This window comes from Ovis aries, chromosome 19 (genome assembly GCF_016772045.2).
Source record: "Ovis aries strain OAR_USU_Benz2616 breed Rambouillet chromosome 19, ARS-UI_Ramb_v3.0, whole genome shotgun sequence".
In the NCBI taxonomy this organism is placed as follows: domain Eukaryota; kingdom Metazoa; phylum Chordata; class Mammalia; order Artiodactyla; family Bovidae; genus Ovis; species Ovis aries.
In genome coordinates, this window is record NC_056072.1 from 42,533,435 (window position 1) to 42,552,758 (window position 19,324).

Here is a 19,324-nt window from a genome sequence, read left to right on the forward strand (position 1 = left end):
GCAGGCGACACAGGTTCAATTCCTGAGTTGGGAAGATGCCCTGAGAAGGAAATGGCCACCCACTCCAGTATTCTTACCTGGGAAATCCATAGACAAAGGGGCCTGGCAGGCTACAGTCCACGGGATCACATTGAGTCGGACAGGACTTAGTGACTTAGTGATTAGCCACTGGACCACCAGAGAAGTCCCAGTATCTCATGGTTTTAATTTTTATTTCCCTACTGGTTAATAATGTTGAGCATCTTTTCGTTTGCTTATTGGTCATTTTTAATTTTCTTCAGAGAAATGTCTACTCAGATCCTTTGCTCATTCTTTAATTGGATTACTTCTTATTATTGATTTGTATGAGTTCTTTATACATTTCAGACACTAGACCCTATCAGATATATGGTTTGTATAAATTTTCTTTCATTCTTTCTTATAGTATCCTTTGTAGGACAAATTTTTTACAAAAAAGAAACTCAATACATCTGTTTTTCCCTTGTTGCTTGTGTTTTAGGTGCCATACTATTTTTGTCCTTAAATTTACAGTGTTGATCCATTTTTATAAATTAGAATAAGAAGAGAAATCCTCCACTTGTTAAAAGCTATCTATGAAAAACACATATTACATAGCTTATTATACTTACTGAGGAAAGATTGAATGCTTTCTCCCTATGATTAGAAACAAAACATGGCTGTTTTCTTTCACGATTTCTGTTCATCATTATATTAGAGATTCTAGTCAATGCAATAAAGCAAGAAAAATATGTAAATGTAAGGCATTCATACTGGAAAGGAAAAGGCAAGACTGTCTTTAATCACAAACAATATGACTATCTGCAGAAAAGTAATGAGTTCATTGAGGTTGAGGAATATGAAAATCAATATACAAATATCAGTTGTATTTCTGTATACTAACAAAGAACAATCTGAAGATGAATTAAGAAAACAATTCTGCAGTAACATCAAAGAGAATGAGAAGTTTAGGAATACTTCAACAAATTTAGTACAAGATTGGTGTACTGAAATTAAAAAGCGTTGCTGAGAGAAATTAAAGATATAAGTAAATGGAGAGCCATTTTATTAAAAGATTCCATATTCTTGATAATTTTCCCCAAATTGCTCCAAAGATTCACCAGCAGATGGGTGGTTGTGTTTTGTAGAAAGTGATGACCTTATCCTAAAGTTTATATGGGATTTCAAAAGTATAGGAAAACAGTTTTGTAAAAGAAGAACAAACATGGAACATTCACACTTAACTCAAAATTTACTGTAAAGCTATAGCAGTTAAGGCAATATGATAATAGCATGATGAAAATAACGAAGCAGCTAACGGAATCAAGAAATCTTCATTTGTTATCACTTGTTTTTGTTTTGTTTTGTTTACAAAGTATTGTAATTGAGGTAATTCAGTGGGTAAAAGAATAGTCTTTTAACAAATGGTGCTAGGACATTTGGATATCCACATGCAAAAAATTAATTTAGAGCCTTACCTCACACAGTATATAAAAATTAACTCAAAATGGATTGTAGACCTAAAGGTAAGAGTTAAAGTTGTAAAATATCTCCGTGACCTTTGGGTTTCTGCAAAGGCAAAGCCTTTTTTAGGTGTGCTGTTGCTGCTGCTGCTGCAAAGTCGCTTCAGTCGTGTCTGCCTCTGTGCGACCCCATAGACGGCAGCCCACCAGGCTTTCCCGTCCCTGGGATTCTCCAGGCATTAACACTGGAGTGAGTTGCCATTTCCTTCTCCAATGCATGAAAGCGAACAGTGAAAGTGAAATCACTCAGTCATGTCCGACTCTTAGCGACCCCATGGACTGCAGCCTACCAGGCTTCCCCGTCTTTGGGATTTTCCAGGCAAGAGTACTGGAGTGGGTTGCCATTAGCTTCTCCATTTTTAAGTATGACCAGCAGTCATTAAGTTAAGAAAAAAATGATAAGTTGGACTTCATAAAAATTTTAAAGTTTGCCTTTCAAAAAAAAACCACTATTATATAAATGAAGACAAGCCACAGATACGTGAAAACATTTACAAATCATTCCTGTGATTAGATTCTTATACCCAGAATATAAAAATGACCAATTGGTTATTAATACAAAAACACATCAGCCAATTTAAAACTTGGTAAAAGATTTGAATAGGCAGTTTATAAAAGAGAGAGGGAAGCATGGCTAAAAACACATGACAATATTCTCAACATCATTTGTCATTGAAGTGATGTCGCTCAGTCATGTCGGACTCTTTGCAACCCCATGGACTGCAGCCTATCAGGCTCCTCCGTCCATGGGATTTTTCCAGACAAGAGTACTGGAGTGGGTTGCTATTTCCTTCTCCAGGGGAATCTTCCTGACCAAGGGATCAAACCTGGGTCTCCCACAATGTAGACAGATGAATTACCATCTGAGCCACCAGGGAAGTCATTTGTCATTAGGAAAATACAAATTAAAGCCACAGTGAAATAACACCGTATATCCACCGCAGCGACTGTCTCCCTGATTATGTAAGAACATGAAAACATTATGTCCACACACAGAGTTAAACATGAATGTTTTTAGTATGTGGTATTTAAATTAGCGAAACTAAAGACAATGTATAGATCCACCAACTCAGCTGGTGAATGGATAAACAAAACGTGACTTATCCATACACTGGAATACTATTCTGCAATAAAAAGTAATGATACATGATACAATTTGGATGAATCCTGAAAAAATTATGCAAAATAAGTCAGATGCAAAAGATTTTGTATATTTTCATTCCATCTGTATGAAATATCCAGAAAAGGCAAATGTTTGGAGACCAAAATCAAATTAGTGATAGTAGGTGAGAATGAGGTTTGACTGCAGACAGTCTTGAGGGATCTTTGGTAATGAAAATGTTCAACAACTGAATTCTGATGATGGTTGCATAGCTCCTTAAATATTCTAAACGTGTACACTAAAAATGGTGGATTTTAGCACATGTAAATTATACCTCAATAAAGGTATTTTTAAAAAGGGAATCAAGTGATATTCAAAGAAAGAGTCTATGTTATTAATTTAAAATCATATGTGAAATATTTATTATAATAAATGTTAACAATAAAAAGAGCTATATTGTGCTTTAAATAGAACATGAAAGCATCTTAGGGGCAGAATTACTCCTCTTCATTAAGGACAAAAGAATCCTTAATGAATTTAAACTTTAGCAGAAGTGATCCAAGGAAAGCTAATGAAATAAAACTCCCTTTTGATGATTGTGAAGCCTAGGAATGAATGTGTAAGGGAGACCTTATACATGAAACCACCTTCTATAAAACTTTAAACTTCAGAATACAGCTTTATCAGCTGTGTACCTAAACATCATTGCACATATTTAAATATACTGTTTAATTATAAATAGTAATTATACCTAGAGTTATTTGATAGCATCACTAAAGATGTACATTTCAATTTTGTCCTTTTTGGTTCACAACAGGAAAAATAGCATTTTACCTTTAAAAATGAATGATTCTAATAAATTAATTAAGTCATTTGAAGTCTGACATCAGTTTTGCAAGTTCATTCTGACCTGAAGTGAACATTCACAAGTGATTGTAAATGACTGTATATATACAGAAGAAAAGTGACTAGGTAACCTGAATAGATGACGGTATCTATGCTTTTGGAAGGTTGCTACCATTTACTCAGATACTCACTGAAATTGCCATTGTGAAAAAAAAAATGTCAATCAAGATGAAGATATAAAAGTGAATTGAAAATTCAATTGAAAAGTAATTTTACTTTCAAATGGCTTGCAAATATAAATGTTAAGTTTGAAATGAATGTCGTTAATGACCATAGCTGAGAGAGTTACATACCTGCTGATCACTAAAATATTATAATAAATGAGGTTGATTTTCCCGTTGACTACCCTGTTTTTTCTTAATATAGTGTCATTACTTTTTCTATCACATTGCTGACCCTTAGCTATCAATGCTCACTTACAGATGTAAGAAATGTATTAACTCGTACTTAAAAAAAACAACAACAGAAACAAATGTGTATTTAAGTGCAAGAGGAGTGATGCAAGTGTTGCTTGTCTTTTTCTGCTTTGTTAAGTCACAGGAGGTTTTAGATGGTGAAAATCAAGCCTGTATTACAAGTGAAGAGATGTTTTACAAGCAACCTTCCTTAGCAACTAAATTGTCCCCAGAAAAGCACATAAGCGTAATGAAGCTTTTAAGTCATCACACATATGCATTTATACTCTCTCTCATGAATGACTAATTTTAATTTTTTTTAAGTAGCAATTCAGCTTACTTTCAGAACCATTTAAGCTTAGCACATGATTTTGTTTTCCCTTCAAAACCAACTATTCTTGATTATGAGATAGAGAAGTTTTACATATTTATTTTTGCAAAGACAGTGGAATAAAACCTCATCATCATTTGAGTGGCTTAGTCCTAATACCTCTGTCCTAAGCAGGGCACATGATCATTTAGAATTTCTTCTAGAAATCAAGAGTCATAATAGATTTAACTGAGAGCTGTTTTGTGCAAACCAAACCTGACCTCCATAAGGGTAAAGTCATGCCATGCACCCATCTTGTGGTTCTTATCAAGCTTTGTTAGCCCAGGGGGCTAACTTTTCTTAATATATATATTGGATTATGTTAAAAGACCTGCTATAGAAAGGAATATATTTCTACGTAGTCTTCAGAAATACTCTGTCTGGAATCTTTCAGGTTCTAACTTTGATTTCACTCAACTCTTGCAGAAATGGCACCTTCTCTGGGAAGCCATCCCTGACTACCTCATCTGAAATAATACTTTTTACCCCATCTCCATCAGCTTGTTGTGCTTTACTTTTATTTATAGTCCTTATTGAGAGCTGACGCATTATATGTCTCATTGTTCACTTGCTTCTTGTTTATTACTGCTGTCTTCTTCGATTAACGCATATGCCTCATAAAGGCAGGGACTTTGTTTGATTCACTATGACATCCCCAGTATTTCCTTCCAGACTTGACACTAAGTAGGTGCATAAAAAGGGCTCTCCTGGTGGCTCAGGTGGTAAAGAATCCACCTGCAATGCAGGAGTCTTGGGTTTGATCCCTGGGTTGGGAAGATCACCTGGAGGAGGGCATGGCTACCACTCCAGTATTCTTGCCTGGAGAATCCTCATGGACAGAGGAGTCTGGTGGACCGCAGTTCATGGGATCGCAAAGAGTCAGACACAACTGAGTGACTAAGCACACACACACACAGGTGCATAATAAATAGATAGGCAAATATATGATTCCAGTAGGGTTTCAACAAAGACAGTTCAGCATCTGTTTCCCAGTTTACTACGAAACTCTCAGCCAAGCTCTGTGAGATGCTTTGATAACCAGGATATGGTCTCAGTCCTCAGGGACCTCTCAGGCCAATAGAAGAGACAGATTGTAGAGAGCAACCTACAGTGACACCCATATTTTTTCACCAAGATTCACAGCGGCAGGATGAAGGATGTCATGGCTGACAACCCTGCCCATTCCCACTTTCAGTTTGGAGGTTGGCACATCAGTAGAGGATAATGTGGTCACGTATAGGCCAGTCAGATTTTAGTTATAACAATATTAAAGGAGAAACATACAAAGCATTTAATAAGCAATCCACCACCACCCAGATTGATAGTGGTTAGTACCTAGGTAGAGTTTTTTGTGTGCCAGGCACTGGTCTGAACATTTTATGTATTTTACTTATACACTCCTCACAACAATCCTGTGAGTACTGTTAGTATTCCATATTTTACTGCTGAGGAAACTAATGCACAAAAGGTTAAGTTGCCCAGTGTCACACAGCTAAAAATGGTGAAGCCAAAATTTGAACCCAAAACATCTGGCTTCAGAATTATTGCTCTTAATCTTCATGGCCTATTTCCCTACTTGTTGTTAATGATTAGTCTAAAATAATAACTATTGCTAAAAAAGCAAAAATGTCAGTACTTGCAAACTATGTTTCCAACTCAAGATGACAACACTGATGAATTTTTAACAATTTTTTCTTCATTCAAATTGCAGAAATTCTACTTCTTTTGTGCTTATGCATTTGTATATTAGGAAGTTTACAAATTCAGACTACTTTGTGGAATTTAGAAGGAGATATGCTTGAAACTCTAATACGGAATTTGGAATACCAAATTCTAAACCCTTTTAAACTCAATTAAAATATTACTAGCAAGTTGTAAAACTGAGATATATGAGACCACATTTTCAGTTCAGTTCAGTTGCTCAGTCATGTCCAACTCTTTGCAACCCTATAAACCACAGCACACCAGGCCTCCCTGTCCATCACCAACTCCCGGCCTCCACCCAAACCCATGTCCATTGAGTCGGTGATACCATCCAACCATCTCATCCTCTGTCGTCCCCTTCTCCTCCTGCCCTCAATCTTTCCCAGCATCAGGGTCTTTTCAAATGAGTCAGCTCTTCACATCACGTGGCCAGAGTATTGGAGTTTCATCTTCAGCGTCAGTCATACCAGTGAACACCCAGGACTGATCTCCTTTAGGTTGGACTGGTTGATCTCCTTGCAGTCCAAGGGACTCTCAACAGTCTTCTCCAACACCACAATTCAAAAGCATTAATTCTTCAGCGCTCAGCTTTCCTTATAGTCCAACTTTCACATCCATACAAGACCACTGGAAAAGCCATAGCCTTGACTAGACGGACCTTTGTGGACAAAGAAATGTCTCTGCTTTTTAATATGCTGTCTAGGTTGGTCATAACTTTCCTTCCAAGGAGTGTCTTTTAATTTCATGGCTGCAGTCACCATCTGCAGTGATTTTGGAGCCCCCCAAAATAAAGTCTGACACTGTTTCCACTGTTTCCCCATCTATTTCCCATGAAGTGATGGCACCGGATGCCATGATCTTAGTTTTCTGAATGTTGATCTTTAAGCCAACCTTTTCACTCTCCTCTTTCACTTTCATCAAGAGGCCCTTTAGTTCCTCTTCACTTTCTGCCATAAGAGAAAGTGATGCATGTCATCTGCATATCTGAGGTTATTGATATTTCTCCTGGCAATCTTGATTCCATCCCAGTGTTTCTCATGATGTACTCTGCATAGAAGTTAAATAAGCAAGGTGACAATATACAGCCTTGACGTACTCCTTTTCCTATTTGAAGCCAGTCTGTTATTCCATGTCCAGTTCTAACTGTTGCTTCCTGACCCGCATACAGGTTTCTCAAGAGGCAGGTCAGGTGGTCTGGTATTCCCATCTCTTTCAGAATTTTCCACAGTTTATTGTGATCCACACAGTCAAAGGCTTTGGCACAGGCAATAAAGCAGAAATAGATGTTTTTCTGGAACTCTCTTGCTTTTTCCATGATGCAGCGGATGTTGGAAATTTGATCTCTGGTTCCTCTGCCTTTTCTAAAACCAGCTTGAACGTCTGGAAATTCACGGTTCATGTATTGCTGAAGCCTGGCTTGGAGAATTTTGAGCATTATTTTACTAGCGTGTGAGATGAGTGCAATTGTGTGGTAGTTTGAGCATTCTTTGGCATTGCCTTTCTTTAGACATGACGACTCATAAAGTTGACTATAGTTACTGACCTAAGAGCACCAAGGAGGGGTGGAAAAAGTTCAGTTATAAGGTTGAAAACATGCTGTAGGAAGTAAGAAAATAAAAGTGATTATTTTTAATTTGGAGATCCAAGATGTTTTCAAGGAGTAGGTGGCATATCTAACCCAAACTGTGATGGATGAATATAGTTCAGGTGACATAATAAGAGAAGGTACTTTCCAAGGGAAATGCATAAGCAAAGGCTTGGAAAATACAAAAGAATGGAGTATGTTTAAGTAGAAGTGAGAGTGCCGGTATTGTCATTGTGGCAGCCCACTCCAGTGTCCCATCATGTGTCCTCTGGATCCACCTCTGGTGTCAGCTGCAGCTGCAGAGATCAATTTGATGTCTTAGTGTCTAGAATCTAGTTTCCTCACCTACAAAATGGACGATGAATATACTACCTGTAGTGAAGAATTGATGTGAGACTTAATAAGAGAACGTCTGTGGATGTGCTAAGAACAGCTACTTAAGAATAGTTGTTTTCCCCACACTCCCTCCAGAGTACATTTCCATCTCTTAGCTACTTCCATATCTCTAGTACCTTGTTCTATACCTCTAAGGCATTGACTGAATGTTAGTTGAATTAATTAATGAATCAGGAGGAAAATTTGAATAGAAGACTTTGAAGTTGAGTCATTATTAGTGATGCTGGGCTACAGAGTAGGACTGTTCATCTAAGTCACTAAATGGAATAAAAATATTGGTTGTCATTGTGGAAGAGGTTTAGGTTTAGATTAAAACTTGTTCTCTATAAAGTCACCCAGAATGATGACAGTAGAGGAAAATTGTGATTCAGATGCTACAACTGCCCAGAAGTACGAAGAAATGTTATAAAAAAAAGCAGTAGATGACAAATCAATATAGACTAGACTTAAGGGAAAATAGTTTTTAATGGTTTAAAATTTTTAAATGTTAGCATTAAATTCAAATGCATATGGACCATTCACCAGTCTTATGTTGGGTCATACAATGTCTTAGTTTTTTTTTTTTTTTGATGAAAAGCAGATTTTATCAGGTATGTTTTCTGATCACAGTGGGATTAAATTAAAAATCAATAGTAATTAAATATATAGGGAAGAAAATACTGTACTGTTTGGAAATTGAATAGCACATTTCTAAGTAATCCAAGATTCAAAGAAAAAAATCATATGAAAATTAGAAAATATTTCAAACTGAATAAAAGTTACAATACAACATAATCAGAATTTGTGGGATGCAGCTGTGATAATGCTTAGAGGAAAGCTTGTCATTTTAAATGCCTGCATGAGAAAAGAGAAAGGTCTAAAATTAATTATCTAACTTTCCATCCTAGGAAGCTAATGGGAAAAAAGAACAAATTAAATCCAAAATAAGTAGAAGGAAAGAAATTATAAAAATAAGATCAGGAAGCAGGAAAATTGAAAAGACAGAAAAGTTTTTCAACAGCAAAAATTGTTTCTTTTAAAAAAATGGAGTTGGTAAACCACAACAAGATTGATGTACTTAAAAAGAGAGAAGTCACAAATTACCAGTGTCAGGAATGAGAGGGGATACCACTACAGATCCTACTGATCTTACAAAAAAGGAATTTATCATAATACAGTCAACAATCTTAAATGAAAATTGCAACTTACCAAAACTGAAACAAGAAAAATTGGAAATCTGAGTAGCCCTGTAAACCTATTAAATTGAAGTATAACCTTAATCTTCCTAGAAAGAAAACTACAGGCACAGATGGTAAAGAATCTGCCTGTAATACAGGAGACCTGGGTTTGATTCCTGGGTTGGGAAGTTCTCCTGTAGAAGGAAATGGCAACCCACTCCAGTATTCTTTCCTGGAGAGTTCCATGGACAGAGGAGCCTAGCAAGCTTCAGTCCATGGGGTTGCAAAGAGTCGGAAGCTACTGAGCAACTTAGCATTAAAGAATAATCAGCAGCATTGAAAGAGACACGTGTACCCCAATGTTCATCACAGCACTGTTTATAATAGCCAGGACATGGAAGCCACCTAGATGTCCATCAGCAGATGAATGGATAAGAAAGCTGCAGTACATATACACAATGGAGTATTACTCAGCCGTTAAAAAGAATACATTTGAATCAGTTCTGATGAGATGGATAGAACTGGAGCCGATTATACAGAGTGAAGTAAGCCAGAAAAGAAAATACCAATACAGTATACTAATGCGTATATATGGAATTTAGAAAGATGGTAACAATAACCCTGTGTGTGAGACAGCAAAAGAGACACAGATATATAGAACAGTCTTTTGGACTCTGTGGGAGAGGGTAAGGGTGGGATGATTTGGGAGAATGGCATTGAAACATGTATAATATCATATATGAAACGAATTTCCAGTCCAGGTTCGATGCATGATATTGGATGCTCAGGGCTGGTGCACTGAGATGACCCAGAGAGATGGTACGGGGAGGAAGGAAGGAGGGGGGTTCAGGATGGGGAACATGTGTATACCTGTGGCGGATACATGTTGATGTATGGCAAAAGCAATAAAATATTGTAAAGTAATTAACCTCCAATTAAAATAGATAAATTTATATTTTAAAAAAATAAACATTTTTAGATAATAGAGGAGGAAACACTTTCCAAATCACTTTCTGGAATTAAACTCTGTTATCAAAACCTGACATAGATATTTTAAGAAAATTATGTACCAGTGTCCCTCATGAACATAAGTGTAAAAATCCTCAACAGAAATGCTAGCACAATTGAAACTTATACCCAGAATATAAGGTTGGTTCCACATTTGAAAAGCAATCACCATAATTCAGCATATAGACAGAATCAAGGAGAAAGATAATAGGATCATTTATCAATACAGAAAAAAACATTTTACAAAATTCTACACCTTTTCATGATTTAAAAAGTCTCGAAAAACTAGAAATAGAAGAAAAGTTTCTCTGATAAAAGAAACCTGCATCTAAAATCATATTTAGTAGAAACTTAGTGAACATTTTCCCCTTATGATAAAGAACAGGGCAAGATCTTATACTCTCGTCACTTCTGTTCTGTATATTGTGGAGATCCTAACCAAGACAGTAATGCCAGAAAAAATAAATAAAAGGTATAAAAATTGATAAAAACAAAAGTTGAAATCTTTATTTACTGAAGACATGGTTGTATATGTAGAAAATTCTCAGAGACCTAGCAAACCGTTACTAAAACTCATGAGTGAATTAAATAAGGTCATAGGAGACAAGGTCTATATACAAAACTCAATGGTATTTCTATATAGTATCCTGCTTATTTTACTTATATGCAGAGTACATCATGAGAAACGCTGGGCTGGAAGGAGCACAAGCTGTAATCAAGATTGCCAGGAGAAATATCAATAACCTCAGATGATACCACCCTTATGGCAGAAAGTGAAGAACTAAAGTGGAAGAGGAGAGTGAAAAAGTTGGCTTAAAGCTCAAAGCTCAACATTCAGAAAACTAAGATCATGGCATCCAGTCCCATCACTTCATGGCAAATAGATGGGGAAACAGTGGCTGACTTTATTTTTCTGGGCTCCAAAATCACTCCAGGTGGTGATTGCAGCCATGAAATTAAAAGACGCTTACTCCTTGGAAGAAAGATTATGACCAACCTAGACAGCATATTAAAAAGCAGAGGCATTAGTTTGCCAACAGGGTCGTTTAGTCAAGGCTATGATTTTTCCAGTAGTCATGTATGGATGTGAGAGTTGGACCATAAAGAAAGCCGAGCACCGAAAAATTGATGCTTTTGAACTGTGGTGTTGGAGAAAACTCTTGAGAGTCCCTTGGACTGCAAGGAGATCCACCCAGTCCATCCTAAAGGAAATCAGTCCTGAAGATTCATTGGAAGGACTGATGTTGAAGCTGAAACTCCAATACTTTGGCCACCTGATGCGAAGAGCTGACTTATTTGAAAAGAGCCTGATGCTGGGAAAGATTGAAGGCGGGAGGAGAAGGGGATGACAGAAGATGAAATGGTTGGATGGCATCACTGACTCAATGGACATGAGTTTGAGTAGGCTCTGGGAGTTGGTGATGGACAGGGAGGCCTGGCGTGCATCAGTCCATGGGATTGCAAAGAGTCAGACACGACTGAGTGACTGAACTGAACTGAAAGCATTGTGAAACAAATTAAACAAGGCCCAAATAAACGGAGAGAGATATCATGCAAATAGATTGAAAGACTCAATATAGTTCTCCTTAAATTGATCAATAGATTCAACACAATCCAGTTAAAACTCTCAATAACTATTATTTTTTTAGCAGAAAATAAGAGGATCTTAAAATCTGTATGGAAAAGCAAAGGCCAAACAGATCTTAGACAAAACCAACTTGAAGAGTTTCTTTACCTAGTTTTAAGACTTACTGTGAATCTACAGTAATGAAAGCAGTGTGACATTGGTGTAAGAATGGGTAAATGAAGCAAATGGATTAATATGGAGTAAAGAGTCCAGAAATACACCCACATACATATTTATACTCGATTGAGTTTCAGCAAAGCACCAAGACATTTCAGTGAGTAAAGAAGTCTTTAATAAATGATGGTAGGACAGCTGGATAAACATACAGAAAGGAAAGAATCATACCCAGTACCTCACACAATACAGAGAACTTGCTGTGAGATAAATCGTAGGCTAAATGTAGAAACTGAAGCTATAAAGATGTGAAAGGAAACAGAAAAGTACTTTCACAACTTTGGAGTAGGTGAGGATTTTTTAAGACAGAAAGCACCTCTATAAATAATGATCAACTGGACATCATGAAAATTAAAAACTTCTGCTAATTAAAACTCATCATTAAGCAATAAGCTAATCTAGATAAAGCATATATGAGTCTTCTGTGTTCTATTCTTGATACTTTTCTCTAACTTAGAGATTATTTCCAAATAAAAAGATACCATTACGATAACATGCAAGAAAATACTCAGTTTATATATATATAAACACACAAAACATATACATAAATGAGATTGAACACTAAAATCTGTACATTTCAGTTATACAAATCTTACCCCAATAAATAGAGACCATATCTGTTTATCTTTATGATATCTGTTCATCATGCATGGTAGAATGTTCACCCTCTTGTAGGCTCCTGTTGTGCACAATACATTATTATAAACTCCTTACCTTAGCATAAAGCCCCAGCATGATTTTGTCTATTACCTCTCCTTTCTATCTCATGTCTCTCTCTTATGTATTAAGTCCTAGTCCTGCTGACTTTACCGTCTGAAGTAGTTTATTTCTTGATATTTTCTAGTTCAGTCTCTTTTTTTTTTTCTCCTTCATTGCATTTGGGATAACTTGCATTTGTTTTGTCTCATTATACTTTTTTTACCTGCCTTTTCCACTGGACTAGAAGCTCTTGCCTGGAAAATCCCGTGGGCAGAGGAGCCTGGTAGGCTGCAGTCCATGGGATCACTAAGAGTTGGACAGGACTGAGCGACTTCACTTTCACCTTTCACTTTCATACATTGGAGAAGGAACTGGCAACCCACTCCAGTGTTCTTGCCTGGAGAATCCCAGGGATGGGGGAGCCTGGTAGGCTGCCGTCTGTGGGGTCGCACAGAATCGGACACAACTGAAGCGACTTAGCAGCAGCAGCAGAAGCTCTGGGAAGGTCGAGATCCTGATTTTTTTCACTGTTGTATTCCCCAATGTATACCTAGGATGTTGGCTTGGCTCAGGGAATATTGGTTGAAAAAGTGAATGAATGAATGAAAGTTCCTATTGTTCCATCTGTTGATGAAGTGGGAGTATACTCAGATAGTCCTCTCTTTGGAGTTTGGTCCATACCTCTTCAAATAAAAATGACGTAGTCTTATCCCTACAAGCAAAGCAAATCTTAATAAAATGGTGTCTCAAATAAGTTTTTGGTTGATGGCAATCAAACATTTTGTTTGATTCAAGGGAATTTTTTGTTCTCATTTTCTTTGCAAAATTGCTGTATGTATAGTCTTTCATTTCCTAATCAGTACTTGCTACTGAAGAGAGTTAATAGCAGCCCTTTTGACAATGCCTTACAAACATATTGGATCCTGAATCCTATGGTAAAATGTTTGAGCACACTAACCAACCGTATGGATACATTTATTATTTCAAATATATATAAACATATTGCTATACTATGTATGTAATGAAAGTTACATAAATATACTTTAAAAGGCTGGTATGAAAGGTGATCTAATATTTTTTGCCTCCACTCCAAGTGTATATCCCACTTTGAATATGGCACCTTAGGGCAGATATTCTACATTTTCTTATCTCTGTAAGGGTAAAACCTCAGTAGTGTTAACACTTTTACATTTTAAACCTTAACTCTGACAATGACTTGAAAGGTTTTATTGCTTTTTAAATGAATTTATGGTATTGTTTAGTGCAGGTAGGGTAGAATTTTTAGGTCTGGGGAATATTCTGAAATCATTTCTCCTAATATTTATTGTACCTATTTTTTAACATTGTTCAGTGATAGTTTTAATAAGATTAGAAAAGTGGGAAGGGGAGGCAAGGGGTAGGTCTGGAAAAGCCTGTGTTATTTACACTATAGTTAATTACACTGTAAATATTGGTAGCAGTATATTTGAATGAAATGTCTTCTTGAGGAATTGCTAATTGTAGAAAATTTGCAGTTAGTGCACCCAGACAAAGTTGCTCAAAAATAGGGTAAATACCACTATTATTGGAGAATAAAAAGACAGTTTTTAAGGAAGCATCAATACTTCAGTATAGCACCCTGAAACAGGTTTGGCTATTTTAAGCCTGCTCTGTTACCTCTGAGACCTAAAAGAAGCAGAACATAAAAATGAGCCTCTATCAGTTTGAAGCAAACCTAATCTCTGTGATCATAGCTGTGGTCTAAATCTATTAAAGATGTTCAGATTCAGTGTCCTTGGTATCACTGTGGGTTGACCTGACTAGTGAGCAATAAACTTGTGTATTATAATTCTGGCTTGAAGATATGTGCTTGGAAAGTGAAACCGACATTCAGTGTTTTGTGTCTGTCTCTAAGCAGGCCAAGAGCCTATATAAAATGACAGGTGAATTTTTAGGAAAAGAAACCCATAATGGTTTCCTATTTAGTAGGTGACAGTATGTCCCAAGATAACACAAGCTTAAGGGGCTGGAACAAGCATGGTTATTAAAGGCTAGCAGCTTCTCAGTTCATACAAATTGAATTTTTTCATACGCTGGAAAACTAGTAATATAGGGTAGAGTACTGAAATAAATTAGCATATTAAGTGAATTTATACACTCAAGTATGTGTGCGCTTTGAATGTAAGGAAGACATTTTATTACTTCTTCAAAGAAAAAGGCAATTTTTAAATTCTGCATTTGATCTCCCTGTTGAAAAGGGCCTATATGATAGGTTACATCAGTTTGATGATTATCCAAAAAAATGGTTATTATATTGATGGGAATCTTTTCATCTTCTCTCTCTTTTTTCAGAATTACTGATTTGAGGAACATAAAAAGAAGATTGTATTTATCTACAGTCCATAAGGAATTGTCTTCAACCCCTCTTCATGCAAAAATCCCACTCTTCATGATCAAGCGCAGAATTGTAAGTGTCACATGAATATTGCTTAAAATATTAAATTTATTTCAGTAAATATTAATTCTGGGCCTGCTGTCTATATGAAGCATTTGTTAGGTTACATGAGTGTATTAAAAATGAATATACATTAAAAAGTGTATTCTCTTCCCTCCAGTGAAAGAGCTTCAGATTTCTGAGGTGGAAAAATATAATTGTTTGAATATCTAGAGTATCACCAAAACTGTGATAAGAAGCACAGTAGAGAGAGAATGTGCTATTGGTACAGTGAAAGGGATGGAAATTGATCTGACTGCAGGAAAAGAAAAGGGTTCACAGTTGCACAATTGCACTCATCTCACACGGTAGTAAAGTAATGCTCAAAATTCTCCAAGCCAGGCTTCAGCAATACGTGAACCGTGAACTTCCAGATGTCCAAGCTGGTTTTAGAAAAGACAGAGAAACCAGAGATCAGATTGCCAACATCCACTGGATCATCAAAAAAGCAAGAGAGTTTCAGAAAAACATCTAGTTCTGCTTTATTGACTATGCCAAAGCCTTTGACTGTGTGGATCACAATAAACTGTGGAAAATTCTGAAAGAGATGGGAATACCAGACCACCTGACCTGCCTCTTGAGAAACCTGTATGCAGGTCAGGAAGCAACAGTTAGAACTGGACATGGAACAACAGACTGGTTCCAAATAGGAAAAGGAGTACGTCAAGGCTATATATTGTCACCCTGCTTATTTAACTTCTATGCAGAGTACATCATGAGAAACGCTGGGCTGGAAGAAGCACAGGCTGGAATTAAGATTGCCGGGAAAAATATTAATAACCTCAGATATGCAGATGACACCACCCTTATGGCAGAAAGTGAAGAACTAAAGAGCCTCTTGATGAAAGTGAAAGAGGAGAGTGAAAAAGTTGGCTTAAAGCTCAACATTCAGAAAACGAAGATCATGGCATCCTCTCCCATCACTTCATGGGGAATAGATGGGGAAACAGTGGAAATAGATGGGGAAACAGTGGAAATAGTGTCAGATTTTATTTTTCTGGGCTCCAAAATCACTGTAGATGGTGATTGCAGCCATGAAATTAAAAGACGCTTACTCCTTGGAAGGAAAGTTATGACGAACCTAGATAGCATATTAAAAAGCAGAGACATTACTTTGTCAACAAAGGTCCGTCTAGTCAAGGCTATGGCTTTTCCAGTTAGTCATGTGTAGATGTGAAAGTTGGACCATAAAGAAAGCTGAGCGCTAAAGAATTGATGCTTTTGAACTGTGGTGTTGGAGAAGACTCTTGAGAGTCCCTTGGACTGCAAGGAGATCCAACCAGTCCATCCTGAAGGAAATCAGTCCTGAATATTCATTAGAAGGGCTTCCCTGGTGGCTCAGACGATAAAGCGTCTGCCTACGATGCGGGAGACCCGGGTTCAATCCCTGGCTCGGGAAGATCTGGAGAAGGAAATGGCAACCCACTCCAGTATTCTTGCCTGGAAAATCCCATGGATGGAGGAGTGTGATAGGCTACAGTCCATGGGGTCGCAGAGAGTCGGACACGACTGAACAACTTCACTTTCATTCATTGGAAAGACTGATGCTGAAGCTGAAACCCCAATACTTTGGCCACCTGATGTGAAGAACTGACTCATTGGAAAAGACCCTGATGCTGGGAAAGATTGAAGGTGGGAGGAGAAGAGCACGACAAAGGATGAGATGGTTCCATGACATCACCAAGTTGATGGACATGAGTTTGAGTAACCTCCAGGAGTTGGTGATGAACAAGGAAGCCTGGCGTGCTGCAGGCTATGGGGTCACATAGAGTCAGACATGACTGAGTGACTGAACTGAACTGAACTCAGCATACAAGTGGCACCTAAAATCATGAGAATGGATAAAATTGCCTGCAAAGAGAGTAGAGAATGGCAGCAGCAACAATAAAAGAGGCTAGAGGAGGAAATGCAAGGACTTGCCCAGGAAAAGGGATGGGCAAAGGAAGAAGAATGCATGAAGGAGGCAGGGCCACAATAAGAAAGTGATGTGAAGCATGAGGCAGAGTAAAGTGTATCAAAACCAACAAAGTTTTGCTAAGAGAAAGTCAGTATGTGAAAATATTTGGAAATGTGGCTATCAAGAGGCCATAAATAACTTCATTAACAAGTTTTGATGTATGACTCAGTGCAGTGCGCTGAACAAATGGAAGGTGGAGACATGGGAGCATCCTGACCATTGTTTTTAGTAGGCAGATCCACTGGGCTTGATGCTAAAGTGGGTATAAATAGGGAAAGGGGAGGAATCAAAGATAACTAAGGTTTTGAGTCTGAGAAATCTTGGAGACTGAACCCAGTAACCCATAGAGCTGGACTATGGAATAAATTGATGGTTTCTGTTTATAGAATTATTTTAATTCATTGTATGTTAAACATTCACAAATGCAAAAGATTAAATGCAAATACTTCAGTTATTAAGGTTAAACTATTTAAGACATTAAGGAAGTGCTTAATGCTTAAGACATTAAGGAAAGCTCCTCCGTCCATGGTATTCTCCAGGTAAGAATACTGGAGTGGGTTGCCATTTCCTTCTCCAGGGGATCTTCCTGACCTAGGGATCGAACCGAGGTCTCCCACATTGCAGGCAGACACTTTAACCTCTGCACCACCAGGGAAGCCCTAGGAAATGCTTTAGTGCCTTACAAATGAAATTATATCCGTTGTCTTATATTTGGGTATGATTTCCTTATTCATCTAAGATTGTTTAAAGTTCAGTGTTAGGTAGTTTCCAAGAGTTAAATCATATGTAAGACCCATACATTATTCTGTGTATGGTTAATAAATCAGGATTGTCATTACCTCGCTTTTGTGACTTCAGTCACCCTTGTCAGTTAACTAACTGAAGTTTTTGAATATGGCTTTGAAATCTGAAGCAATCATTCTGTACATAATTATAATCTACACACATAGGCCAAACTTTAGATAAGGATTTTATCTCCTGTTTGCTCTTTAGGTTCTACATCTTCCAGGAAGCCCTCCATGGTTTCCCCTCTGTTGACTAGACATTTTTAGGTACAGTTATCATCATTACCATCCACAGATTCATAATTCTTATAACACTTGTTCACCCAGCACTTTAATTCTGTGTTTACTTGTCTGTCTACCCCTTGAGACTGTCAGCATATCTCATCTGGCTTTTATCCCTAGTCCTTATGTGTGTAGAACATATTAAGTGCTTAGTAACTGTTGAACAATCGAAGGTCCTAATATGCCTACTAACTTGGAACATAAAATAATGAGTTTATCATGGACAAATTGTATAAGCTTTGTGATGTGCTTACCTGTTCTATAAACATCCAGGAGTATTCAAGCAACTATTAAGAAACTCGATTCTAAAACTTTATCTCATTTTTCCTCATCACCACCCACCCCAACCCCATCCAGGAGATGCTACAGCAGTAGAGGGTGTTCCCTTCCCACTACTAACATAGTCTGTTCCAAATGAGTCCTTATTGAATCAAAACTGAGTCATGTTTTAAGGGAAATTTCCGCAGAGAGCAGTAAGGTGTCATAGAGCACTCCATTCATTCAAAATGCCATGACTAGGGTTCTCCCTGGCATTGATGTTATATTGGCCCCAGTTCTCTGCTTTTTACCAAAGCACTTGTCACTTTTATCTGCTTTTAAAGAGCCATAGATATTTTGTTGATAAACTTCAAAATACAGTATTTTAAAAGCATTTCAGCTGACATTTTAAATCAGGCAATTTCACATAAAATTTCTGACCTCTTTTTTAAAGCAGACATTAACTGACTCTGCTTTCTTGAACATCAGGAAGTCAGAGCTGAGTGGCAACTGCAAGTTCTCCTATGAAGTTTAATCTTCTCCATTCTAAGAATGTGGGTACGATCAGAGCTTTTCTGTTTCACTCATTTAAGTGACCTACCTGGCCCCCCTCACCTATAGTTTGCAACCCCTAATTTTGAGGAGATTGCCAAATGGTCCAGTTTTCCTTGGTTCCTTAGCTAAAGCCTTCACATAACCAGAGACAGCAAATAGAGTTGATATTTTTATAGCCACACCAACATGAATATTTATTTAGAGGCTACATACTGTTCCAGTTACTGTAGAATGTTCACCCTAATAAAAAATTTTATTTTTCATGTTATTCTTAATTATGATGGATTCATCTTAACATTTAGCTTATAACACTTTATACTTTTAATTTAGGTTTTCAATGACAAGAGCAATTTTAAAAGTTAATAACCATC

The 19,324-nt window shown here is 37.2% G+C and overlaps 1 protein-coding gene across 13 annotated transcripts in view; it reads left to right on the plus strand.

The window, feature by feature from the left end:
* Positions 1-19,324, plus strand: part of CFAP20DC (CFAP20 domain containing) — a 260,347-nt gene that overhangs the window by 75,984 nt on the left and 165,039 nt on the right. For all 13 annotated transcript variants that reach the window (XM_012099769.5, XM_042235990.2, XM_012099779.5 and 10 more), the window contains one exon: positions 14,975-15,089. In XM_012099769.5, coding sequence (XP_011955159.1) covers positions 14,975-15,089 — 115 coding nt within the window. The remainder of the gene's footprint in view (positions 1-14,974; positions 15,090-19,324) is intronic.